This window comes from Artemia franciscana, chromosome 10 (genome assembly GCF_032884065.1).
Source record: "Artemia franciscana chromosome 10, ASM3288406v1, whole genome shotgun sequence".
Taxonomy (NCBI): domain Eukaryota; kingdom Metazoa; phylum Arthropoda; class Branchiopoda; order Anostraca; family Artemiidae; genus Artemia; species Artemia franciscana.
The window spans coordinates 31,833,715-31,847,269 of NC_088872.1; the positions used below are offsets into that span (position 1 = coordinate 31,833,715).

The 13,555-nt window shown below is 35.6% G+C and overlaps 1 protein-coding gene across 4 annotated transcripts in view; it reads left to right on the top strand.

Annotated features, from left to right (window-relative positions):
• LOC136032079 (WD repeat-containing protein 7-like) overlaps positions 1-13,555 on the top strand; it is a gene marked incomplete in the record, with an annotated part of 230,139 nt that overhangs the window by 57,634 nt on the left and 158,950 nt on the right. For all 4 annotated transcript variants that reach the window (XM_065712203.1, XM_065712206.1, XM_065712207.1 and 1 more), the window contains 2 exon segments: positions 2,226-2,385; positions 10,733-10,953. In XM_065712203.1, coding sequence (XP_065568275.1) covers positions 2,226-2,385; positions 10,733-10,953 — 381 coding nt within the window.

Below are 13,555 nucleotides of genomic sequence, written 5' to 3' on the forward strand. Positions count from 1 at the left end.
GAGTCAATTGGTATGTTTTCCTTTTTTTATTAGGTCATAATGTACTGAATTGTGTTGCCTCGGTAAGGAGTAATGTTTCTCCTATGTAATAGGGATATTTCCCAGGGTCTCATGATATTCGTCAATGGATGGTAGAAAAAGCTCAGTTAGAACTCGTTCAGCCGTAAATGCTTTTTTCTTGTGTCTTTTTGAGTACCAAGATCTATGGAAAGGGAACCAACCTTCAACCTCCCTTTCCAACCCTCTTGTGCCTCCTCCGCACATGACGTCTGATTGAAACTGCGAGATAGTCATTTATTCAGAAAAGTCGAAAGCTAAAAAAATTGCCTCTAAGGGTGACGTAATCCCTGCAACCTCAAGGGTAAGGGTGCCGAATTATGCCAATAGGCTTCAAATGCCATTTAGAAGAAAAGTCAACACACTACACCTAGTTGAGGTCCGGATCCTGCATAGGTTTTGCTTTTATAATTGCAATATCCTTTGTTCCCCCCAACAAATATCGTAAGTAGAAACAGAATGCAGTTCTCTTAACTAGGCCACATTGAGTGCCCTGTGAATTAACCACCCCCTCGTTGTAACTTCATAAACGCAATGGGTATATTAATTTGATTATTTCTTGTTAAAATATGGATCTTACTCAGATTTGTTGTATGTACATGTTGTACCTCTTTTGACTCGTTATTATCAAGGGACCTTTGGGGTTTGTAATTGGAGTACCGAAAACAGGGTCATGGAGATCCAGTACTATTATTCCGATACTCCTCCTATATTTCATACATAAGGCATAAACGTCATACCTTGTTGAATTAGAATCACACGTAGATTTTGGTCGTCGTAATTGGAGGGCCGTGGGGCCAGAGCTTTTTCTGAATCACCTTCTTAAATATGGAAGTGTTAAATAGATTCCTCATTTGTTCAGGATCAAGCACGGAGGGGTCGTAAACGATTGGTAACTTCTTCAAAATACAACAAACCAAGTAAAATATTCAGCTATAATTTGATTTCCAAGGGCTATTGAATCTGAAATTACAATTTTGTGGCACAAATTATAATTTCAGCCGTGAGCGTCCTTGCAGCGTCCTTGGCAACAGTTAGATTATGTGAATGTCCCATTTTAAAATAAAGGCTTCTGACGTAAATTTTAGTTGATTGATGGGCATGCTTAGTTGGAATCACATTAGTTGGCATACACACATAGTTGGAATCAAGATGGGGCTGAAACATATTGGACCTTTCGTTTATTCTGCGAAAAGTAATTATCTAAACAATTTTGTTCTGATGTTACATGGGACCGAAAAAGAGCCAAGAGCAAACAATGACGAGAAAGGAGGCTGGTTGAACTTTTCATTTACTATCAAATGAGCTCCTCCCATGTTTTTATGACCACCGCAACAATGTAAAGCGACTGGGGAAGAAAAGAAGAAAACAATGCAAGACAGAAACTTGGTTTTTTAGTAAGTCCATTTAAGTGCTAGCTAGGTATTTTATTCCATGAAATAATGCCTCATTAGGGGATAGTCTAACTACTTTTCTCATTGCAGTCCGAAATATGATGTGTTTACCCAATTTTCATTTGGCGTTTTATGGACATAATGCCTAACGAATGAGCCAAAAAAAACACATTCGTTTTGGTAGTATGAAAAGGATTTTCTATCGCTTTCAATGGGCAATTACCTTTCTATTACGTCCGCAGAGTGTGAACTGAAAACATGTGGTAGAGTCGGAGCCCCAAGCTTAATATAGCGAACGTTTAGAGATTAGCAATATTAGGCTTTTGATGAGCAATATTAGGCTTTTTGTTGAATTTGATATAAATTCTGACTGGACCAAATTCCATTTTTTTCTTTTTTTCCTTTTTCCTCCAGTTCTTAATTTACTAATAAATTTATATGTATTTTTCCCTTTTAAAATATGCGGAGAGGCTTAGGTAGGAAGTTCAAAAAGAGGGTTTATTTGACAAAAATCCTAGTTAACAGAAATTTGCATGAAAACGCACATTTCAGTCCTTTGTTCGATTATGAAAAGCACGATTGACAAAACGTAAGGAGATTTTGTTATGCTTTCCCCCTGTGGAGCCAGTTTGGCTTTCCAATGAAGGTATATTATAAGGAATTTATCCTTATTAAAGATAGGTCTAAGAGATCTTTTATAAATTTTTAGCGCCTATAAAGATTATTTTTCTAATTTAACAAAACTCTTCTTATTTGAATTCTCCATTTATTTAGGACGAAACTGGAGAAGCCAACCCTAACATAACGTCGAGTCTATTTATTACAAATCAAGGAAAGTTAGCCTGTGGGAGAGAGGATGGAAGCATAGCTATTTTACAAGGAACTCCCACTGTCATGCTTTTACTTTTGTTGAGACAACACCCAGTTCATAAAGGTAAGTTCATATACAAATGGTGTAAGACAAAATACGGAGAATTAATCCCTATATATAAATTTCCAGTCAAATTTTCCTATAGTGCTTTAACGAAAAAAAAACAGTAATTTCTTTCAAATGTTTTTATGGCACTTAGTATTTACCATGTGACATATAGCGATCGCAAATTCTTTTGGTTTGTCTGTCCTGGTTTCGCTAGTTTAGGCACTTCCAGATAAGCTAGGACGATGAAATGTGGCAGGCTTATCAGGGACCAGACCAGATTAAATTAGAAATGGACCCAATTTGACCGTCTGTGGGGGGGGGGGGGTTAATTCGGAAAAGTTAGAAAAAATGAGGTATTTTTAACTTACGAACGGGTGATCGTATCTTATTGAAATTTGATAATTAGAATGATATCATGTCTCAGAGCTTTTATTTAAATAACTGACTGGATCTGGTGACATTGGGGAGAGTTTGGGGGGGGGACCTAAAATATTGGAAAATGCTAAGAGTGGAGGGATCGGGGTGACATTTGGTGGGAAAAATAAGCACAAGTCTTAGATACGTGATTGACACAACTGAAACGGATCCGCTCTCTTTGGGAGAGTTGGGGTTGGTATTTTTAACTTACGAAGAAGTGATCGGATCTTTATGAAATTTGATATTTAGAAGGACCTCGTAACTCAGATCTCTTATTTTGAATCCCTACCCGATCCAGTGTCATTGGGGGGAGTTGGGGGGGACCAGAAATTTTGGAAAACGTTTAGAGTGGAGAGATCATGATGAAACTTGGTGGGAAGAATAAGCACAAGTCCAAGATACATGAATTACGTAACTGGACCGGATCTGCTCTCTTTGGCAGAGTTGGGGGGGGGGGGGGGGGTAATTCGAAAAAAATAAAAAAATGAGGTACTTGTAACTTACGAACGGGTGATCATATCTTAATGAAATTTGATATTTAGAAGGATCTTGTGCTTCAGAGCTCTTATTTTAAATACCGACCAAATTCGGTGACATTAGGGGGAGTTGGAGAGGGAAACTGGAAATCTTGGAAAACGTGAAAATTGAGGTATTTTTATCTTACGAATGGGTGATCAGATCTTAATGAAAGTTGATATATAGAAAGATCTCATGTCTCAGATGATCCATTTTCAAATTGAATTGGATCCGGGGACAAAGGGGGCTGGAGGGGGGAAACAGAAATCTTGGAAACCGGAAATCTTGAAAAACGCTTAGTGTGGAGAGATCGGGATGAAACTTGATGGGGAGTATAAGCACAAGTTCTAGATATGTGATTGACATAATTGGAAGGGATCCGCTCTCTATGGGGGAGTTGGGGGGATTTCCAGTACTTAGGTGAGTTTGGTGGTTTTGGACGTGCTAGGACGATGAAAAGTGGTAGATGTGTCAGGGACCTGTGCAAATTGACTGGATAACAGTCGTTTCCCTGATTTGACCATCTGAGGGGTGAAGGGAGAGGAAAAATTGAAAAAAATGAGGTATTTTGAACTTACGAATGGGCGACCGGGTCTTAATGAAATTTGATATTTAGAAGGACCTCGTGTTTCAGAGTTCTTATTTTAAATTCTGACCGTATTCGGTAGTATTGGGGGAGTTGGAGGGGGAAACGAGTAATCTTGAAAACGCTTAGAATGGAGAGATCGGGATGAAACTTGGTGGGAAGAATAAGCACATGTCCTAGATACGTGATTGATATAACCGGACTGAATCCGCTCTTTTTGGGGGATTTAGGGGGGGGGGTGTTAATTCGGAAAAATTAGAAAAATTGAGGTATTTTTAACTTAAGAACGGGTGACCGGATCTTTATGAACTTTAATATTTAGAAGGAACTTATGTCTCAGAGCTCTTATTTTAAATCCCGACCAGTTATGGTGATATTGGGAGGAGTTAGAGAGGGAAACCAGAAATCTTTGAAAACGCTTAGAGTGGAGAGATCGGGATGAAACTTCGTGGCTAGAATAAGCAAATGTCGTAGATACGTGACTGGCGTAACCGGACTGGATCCACTCTCTTTGGGGGAGTTAGGGGGCTCCACTGCTTTGGTGAGCTCGGTGCTTCCGGACGTGCTAGAAAGATGAAAATTGGTAGGCGTGTCAGGGACCTGCACAAATTGACTTAATAAAGTCGTTTTCCCTGATTTGACCATCTGGGGGGCTGAAGGGAGAGGAATAATTAGAAAAAATGAGTAGCCTCTGATTTTCCTTTTAAATCAATCTATTGATTCTTAGAATTTTGTTAGAGCTCATATGAGCATAAGTTACAAGTTTCATATGAGCTCTTAGCTCTTGTTCTTCGTGAATTTCATTTTCAATTTTAGAGGATGATATATCAATGGAAGTCAAATATTTATTAAATATACAAGTTAAATAAATTTATAAAATATACAATATATTGATGTAAATAGGCTATGGTGAATTTGGTCTGATAAATATGAAAAAAAGATGATTGGTCTTAATGGGCTAATATAATCCTTTCTAAAGGTCATTTTTTTAACCTTTCCTTTAGCAATTATTCATTGTTTTGTTGCTCCAGCTCTATATTGTCTTGACTCACCCACCCACTGGAACATTGTAATAGTCCAAAACAAGAGATGGGATATGTTTTTCAGGGAGAGTCCATGATGTAAATTTTCAGGATTTACCAAAATAAAACATGAGGGACAACATGAATGCAAGCAGACGAGGGTAAAGGAGTCACACCTATTAGTCAAGCTATGAAAGAGGTGTTCTGTATTCCTTTTTTATAGCTAGAAATAAATAAATCTATTAATTCAATAAATATATAATTATAGTGTATAATTCAATAAATCTGTTAAATCTTACTTAAAAATTCCTGGAAGTACCTGCATCTTCCAGTGAAAATTCTAGGAAATCGGACAGGGACTCATTCTATGTAATCCTCAAGCTGTAGTACCTAAAATGTAGTGTAAATTATGTACATATAACAAATTTATTAGAACTAAAATAACCTTAATTTGTTTATTTGTTTAATTATGTTTGATGAGTTTATCACCACTATTTTATTTTTTATTAAGAAACTGAAAAAAACAGGGCGTTAATGAAACAGAGCTGGTCAACAACAATAGGAAACCTGTTTCTGTTGCTGTTCTGTTTTTTGATAAAAACAGCTGTTTTTGCTAAAAAAAAACAGCTGTTTGAATAGCTGTTTTTCAATGCTTAAAGTTTAAAGATCTGATTTTTTATTTAAAGTTCACAATAACATCATTTGTTCGAAATTTATACTTGTCTTTTAAAAACATGTACTTTTCCTGCTTTTTTCACATTACTTTCGCATTATTTGCCTTTTCTCCCATCCTGATGTTTGGAATGATCCAATATATTTCCCAACTATCACATATATTGGACAACTTTCCAATATATTTGCAAATCTGAGCGTGATTAACAGTGAAGCCTCTGAAAGAAACTGCCCTAGCAATGATGATTCATGTACGGCTAGTAGATAGACAAATCTATTAACAAATGAACTAACCTTCTTTTTATACAATCCCTATAAGGGGGGAATTAATGCCAAGTTTTTCTTCTCCCTCAATTGGACTATCTGTCTTGGCTTTTTCTACAATTAGCCATGACTTGATGCCCACAACTATTCCATTTTAATTCAAAAATGATCTTAAACAAAAATGTGAAAGAAAAATATGCAAGGGAATCTTGGCACTTCTTAATGCTAATTCAAAAAGATTAGTCACTTCGCAGCTGAAAATAGTCTTTTGATGTTAATTAATTCCTAGCACATGTGTGTAAATGACAAATCAGAAGAAAAATACACTTTTTAATGGTAGTTTGCAGATTTCAACAGCGCTTCGCACCAGAAATTACTGCTCTAGGTAATCCCCCGAATTCGTCCTTAGCCAAATAAATAAAATGACATATCTCAAATTGTGAATTTCGACTAAACTTAGAAGCTTTGCTGCACAATAGTTTCTTGAAGAATTCTCTTCAAACAAGTATTGAAAGGGATGCAAATATAAACAAAACTGTAGTTTCTTGCACTTTTTTTGGTAGTAATTGAAAGGGTAGATAGTAAAGTCACTTTCGGTTCAACTACCACCCCCAATGCCTGGAAATCGTGTCAAATCACAAAAATATAGGGGGTAGGCATAACGTGTATCGTACGTGTATTGGCCTTTTTTTCAACGGAAATACTCTGTGCTTTGGTATCAGCCTGCAATTTGGGCTATTGAGACGAGAACTTGTTAAGAAAACAATTCTTACTTCTTAATATGCAGAAAAATTGAAGTTAACAAATTTGAAGTCGCTTCCACAGTACCCTCAAACTCCAATACCTCACCCTTAATGTGTAAATATATTACCCGAATTATTTATTCCTCATGTGCTTTTCGTTTCTTGATTTCGTCAGTGCAGATTCAATTTATGGGTACATGGGTTAAAAAACAACGCATACCAAAATGTATGGGAAATATACAGGCTAATTTGGGCTGTGTATTTGTACATATGTACAATATATTTGCTCATATAAGCGCAATCAAATATTGTTAACTACAATTCTTCTGCATATTATGAAGTAAGAATTGTTTTCTTAACGTGAGAGCCTCAATTGTAGGCTAATATCAAGGTTTTTTTTTCTACTAAAGTACCACTCAAAATGTTTTTTTTTAATCTAACGGGACAAAGATTATAGGGGGGATAGGCTCCTCCCCAATTCACGTCATTGGTGCCCGGATATAGCTTTTGTTATGAACGAAAGTTGATTCAATTTTACGGTCTCCACATTTTTTTTAATTACCTATTTCTCACTAATAGCTGCTCATAATACCAAATAAAAAATAGCAAACTTTTGCTTATGACCTTGGATTATATCCAAACATTAATGGGGGGTAGCAGGCAGTTAAACTAGAGGAGATTCAAAACTCGGTTAAAAGGCAGATGTCGAGAAAAACATTTCCTGAGTTTAATGCTGTAACCATTTTTTTGATATAGTGTTTGCAGCCACGAAGACACAAAGTTATTGTCATCCGAATAATAACCCATTGCGTGTCTTATAATGTCTTATTTAAACAATAATTTCTTATACTATTTTCCTATATTTTGCATAATAATACTTACCTATGTTTTATATGGCTATACAATTATATGGCTTTCTGATCCTGACTTCACTTCTTTCTTTGTCTTTGTGTAATGTCTGGCTGAACAAAGATCAAAATACTGCAAGCTCTGTTTGCTTTCCCAGCATCGCAAGTGGAGATTCGACGAATAAACATATTGGTGCATTATCCTTATCTGAACAAAATGATGGGTGTTTCCTCATAACTGAAGATACTATGAATTTATAAGAAGCCCACATGCTGTTGTGTAAATGAATGTTAATAAAACCGGAAACAGAGTTGGTTTTTTTCACGGGAAACATAACTAAAAAAAAACACGGGAACAGAGGAAAAACAAGTAGGTAGAAAAAAAAACAGAAATAGGGCAAAGTTTTTTTTTTTTGTATAAACAGACCAAAAACATGTACTTTAAAAACAGAACAGAAACAGTGCCGAAGCTTAATCACCACAGTTTTCTGTAATTAAAAGACTAGTTGAATAATTGAGACGTTTAGGCATTTCCATAGGAGATTATATTGCACAAATATTTTGGTGAATAAAAGATAAAAAAAAAATTTATCCCTCACCCCAGAAAAAGAATATGAAATCCCCACCGTCCTCCTTATTTTCCCCCTGTATACGTAAGTTTTAACTTCAAATTCTAATTTGTTTTCAAGATACTGCAGATATGCTATTTCGATGACCTGGATACACACAGTGTCTTTCGATTTACCTCTCTTAAGTTAAAATTTGAAATCTACTTGACTACCACAAGATTCAGAAAGTTTGAACTTTATTTCCAAGGCAATTCGTGAGACATTGATCCAATATCATGGGTGTTACAGTGAGTGACTTTATAGCAGAGAGGGGGACGGGAGAGAGGCTGGTACACTTTCAGCCCTCTGAAAAAGGCCTTATAATTTTCAATTTCCAATCGAAAAAGTCTTTTTTAGTGTGGTGGGATGTTTTTCTTTCTGCACTGGGGTCCCCTTATCCCCAAGACTTTGGAATAAAAGTTTCAAGCCGACTTGGACTAAATGTTTTTCTGTCTTTTTTTTTTCAGACCAATTAGGGGCGGGTTACGCCCCGAAATATTTTGCATATTAGGTCTTTCGTGAACCAAGAAATTATGGCTGAAAGTTTCAAACTGACCAAAGATAAAATTTGCATTATCCATTTCTGTGTTTCCTGGCCTCCCATCCCCTCCCTACAACCAAATGTTTGATTTTTTTGACCCAGAGAGTGTTCCCTGAAAGTTTCGAACCAATTGCACCCCCAACATCAAACAAGCTGCCCTTTCCATTACAAAAGCCTGTGTTATTAAGTGCATTAGTTACAACCCGTGCCCCAGAGGCTTTGGTTGTCTTGTCAACACAGAAGCATATTCATGGGACCTTTCGACTATTTTGGACAAATTGGTCATTCAAAAAAAATTTCGGATGTCTTTATGGGAGCGGTGGGTTCTAAAAATTTAAAAGTCATTTTCGACTCTTAAACAGACAAACTAGAACTCTCAATGTCCAATTGAATGGGTTTCTTCCGAAATCTCTACGACCATTATTTTTCTTGCAAAGTGGCTGGGGAAAAGAAAATAATACATTAAAGGCTTTTGGCTCTTTACCTAGGGTGGTAGATTGCTGCCGCTGATTTACGAAAGCCCCTTGTGGTTGCATGTCTGTTGAATTTTATTGGGATAGAATTGTTTTCGTTCTAACCTTTCTTTGAATATATATTCTCTTCCTGAAGTTTGAACGTGCCATTTGAACATGCAATGTTTGAAATAAGTGAAATAAAGTGAGTTTTTTTTTGCTTTTTCCTGATCATTACTATCATGGTGGGACTCATCAAACTGAGTCAAAGTTACGCCATAAGGGCATTTGCTCTAAATATTTACTGATCATCATTGTGTTGCAGAGCAACAATACTGCTTTTGTAGTTGTTTTTTCTCATGATCAGCTGTCTGTAGCTCCGAAGTGGTTTAAGGTTGCAAAATCGACATTTGTCCCGTGTATGGGAATCGTAAAACAGAGCAGAAAAGATCCGGTGAAGCTTGTAAATTCCTTGTAGTTCTCAAGAAAAAGTTTTTGTCTCATGTTGTACATGGTGCCAATACAAAACCGTCCCAAATGGAAAGATAAAATTTTTCAGAGCGATTTTATGTTGTACCCTTTCAGAAAATTAACTTGTCTCTCTGAGAACTGGAGAACAAAAATCTGTATTTCTTCTAGAATTCTTGGAAATAATTGTGGAAAAGTCTGTCTCCTTTGCCAAATTCCGATTTCCTTAGTTACTTTCTGAAATTTTGATTGATGCCCTTTTATATTTTAATCAACCAATACTATAAAAAGCACACAAGATGACATGAACTTCCTTCCGTGTCTCTCATGATTTTTCTTTTGAAATAATTCCTTAAATCTTGATTTTGACCCAGAAGTTCTGATTTTCTTCTTTTTTTTCTGATTTTGATGCTTATTATATTTTAGACTTTTAATGTAATTAAAACTAAGGAAGAAGACATGTACTTCTCTGTATATGAAAATGAAATGTACACTAAGAAATACTTTCTAAAGTGGTCATCGCCCTTCGATTATCATGACATCCTAGAGGTAACAACTTGTTCTAGTCAAGGTGGAATTTATCTGAACACGGATATACAAATCAAGATCTTCTAAGAACTGAAACTAACATTAGTTTCCCACTTTGTTTTTTTTTTAATTTGAAGTTCTTATTGTGCAGACTCCCTATATTTTGTCTAAGTAAAATGCCACAGCTTTGAATTTTAACTTCTCATAAATCGAGTAATTTTGAACACATTTAATGTCATGAAAGTAAAGCAAAAAGACATGACCTCTTCTATATTTGAAAATAAACCCTACACTAAGAAATAAAAGTTTACGCAATTAATCGTTTTATGGATGTTCAGTAAATAGTAACATAGTAAATAGTACACTGTCTCAATGCAGGTAAAAACAAAAACAATGGAGATACAGTATTTGATGATTGCTTCCTACACACAGAACCTATTTCAGAAGTTTTGTAATGACTTGTTGACCTTACAATTAACAATCTCCAATAAGCATAGCGCTTCTGAAAACGTGGTACGGGAGCATGTACATTCAGTATATGGGCGATGTAGTTGTATATGTTGTTCCACAACTGTAATCCATGGCTCATGGTTGCTGCAACACTCCACGAGGCCTTGGCACCGAAGGTCTTGTTTTAGTTATGAATAAAGTGAGAGTGTTAGAAAAGCTTATTTATTTTGTTGTTCTTGTGTTTTAGGTTTTCCACCGCTCCTTGTCATGAAAGGACATAGAGGACGAGTGACTTGTTTGCTTTACCCACATCAATTTAGCAATCGCTATGATTCATCTTATCTGATGTCAGGTGGTGTTGATTTTAGCACTTGTCTCTGGGATCTTCACACTGGAGCATTGCTTCATCGTTTCTGTGTCCAGGCTGGTGAAATAACACAACTTATAGTGCCTCCACCTAATTGCAGTGTAAGATGTTTTGTTTGAGTAGTTTGCGCCGGGCATGCATTTCTAACTCATTATTATGAACATGCTTTGTTCTGGTGCTAGTATTGATCCAATTATGAGAATATCTTTTAATCTCAAAGTATCCATAACTCTTAAAGTTGGACTCTAATTTAGGATCCAATGTAATATATTTTTAAACGTCTCTAAAAAGAATTGAGTCTAGTTTAGACTGTTCATTTAATGAACAGCGCATAAAATTGTATAAAACAGCGCAATATACGTATTTAGGGGGAGGTGAGAGAGGCTGACTTTTGGCCCTCTCCCTAAAATCTCAAGATTGCTATGATGTTTCTTGTAACTCTTCTTTTTTTTCTTAGTTGTGCTCCCTTCCTTAAATAACAATCCCCCTTTGGCTGTTCACATGTTTTGTAATTCAGCAAGCTTAGTATATCAAATAAGTTACGTTTGAGTTAGTTTTAACTGTTGAACCCATTCACAGAACTGAACCGGTAGCCCTAAAATACTTAAGAAAACTTTCCAAATTGAGCTCATTTAAAGGGAAATTTTCAGTTCTATTATGTTATAACTGTCCAGGTATAACCGTTTAACTTAGGCGATATAACCTAGTATTATTCTTCTACTCTCAATTGCTAACATTTTCAACAGTGAAGTAACTACGAACTGTTAATTTAAAAAAAAGCCAAATTTCGTACTTGATCTGATTTTTTTTGTGAAAATGATTAGTTATTTTTATCAACAAGAGTATGGGGTTGGCTGTGAAAGGATAGCAATCAGTAAATTTGGAACATCGGATCATTCACCTGAATTGCCCCTGAACATTTACCATATTTCATGGATATTTCATCGTACATGAACTTGACAATATTTTACAGAAACCACGGCTCTTGTTCTGTTTAGTCTTGAGTTGTATACTGTTTTTCTTTCATTTGGGGCTATTTTCTAAACTTTGCTGCACATTTTTTTCAATGAGGTACCATACACATTTTGCAGCCCGATAACTGATTTCGTTTTACATTGAGGCTTCTATTGTGAAGCATTTTTACCGCTGTGCAATGTATATTTTTTTTCAATTTTAGCACACGAGATTTTCTTTTGCCGTTTAGTACCTCACTTCATTTAAACGACTGCCTCCAGATAACTGGTGGATAAAATAGCTTGTCAGAATGAAAATATTTCAAACCACTCTTGCAGATTAAAACTTGCATAATGAACGCGTCTTCGACTGGCAAAAAAAAAAGACAAAAAGGGAAATAATATTGGCCCTTATGGCTTTTTAAATTGGTTTAGAGAAACGGGTCTAATGTTGTTTTGAAAAGCCTTTGATTATAAAGAAGATTAAATATTTTTTTTTCGTTGTAAAACTTTTTCTTGTCTTATTCAATACTAAGTTGCTTACAAAACAGAAAAAAAAACTTAACTTTTACTATTGTAAAGGTTTCACTTTCTGAAAACTTTTTCAGAATCATTGTTTAGATTATTTATATGCAAAACAGGTTAGGCATAAATATCGCTAAAATTCAAAATTATAGTTTATAATCTAGAATCATAACCTAGCCAAGGACCTAAAGCGTAATGTATTTGAACTTAATTATAGGTTACAAATCAAAAAATTATTCAGAAAGTTGTGATTGGTAAGCATAGGTGCACACAGGCACAAATCACAGAAAGGGCGAGGGGGGGGGAGTATTCAAAATCGTAATTTTTTTTCTTACCCCCCCCCCCCCCTGCTTTGGCAGTTACATTGACATTTTGGTTGGTTTTAAAACGGAAATAAATGATCGAACCTGGTAAACATTTCATATAACAGATAAGACACAGTAGAAACTTGAAAAAGCAACTGTCAATGATTTTGATAAAATTATAATTATTCTTTTTAATTCGTAATATTTTCAATCTTAACGAAGAATTATGTCAAGCAAATGATGTATGATCCCTCCAAATGTTAAGGCCTGTTAACATGATGTCGGTTGGTTTTAAAATTCAACTGAAAAATAAAAACCTGTCAACTATTTCAGAAAATATCTGGTATTAGAATGGGTTTTATAAGAAAACGTGAAAAAACTGTCATTCCCGGTTTGTCATTCTTACAATTTTTCTGTTTCAACAATTCAACAATTTGCTATTCGGCAAGGATTATCTCAATCATGGTTTATGATCTTTCCGAGTGCTAAGGCCTATTACTAACTTACCTACTAACACCATGAATCTAACCAAGGTGGTAGACTCATGGAATATTGATCATTAGACTTTTGGGTTAGTCATTACTACCGTAAAATAAAGTCAATTGAGTACAACACTGCACAATGACACAATAGCCAAAAATGAGAACTACCTTCTGTCCAAAGCAAATTTTTATAATTTTCCTCTTGCTTAAGAGTGATCAGTCGAAAACTATTTAGGTTATTGTGATTGCCTTGCTGAAGTGAACAAAGGTCCGTATCTTCGGGGACGGGGCCCAAAAAAAGTAAAAAAGGTCATTTAGGCCACTGACATTGACTGGTTGTAAAATGTAAAAAGACATTAAGATATGGTAAGGGCCCATTCATAATTAGATCTACTAATATTGAGAATGAGTTAGCGCTAATTTGAGCCATTCAGAATT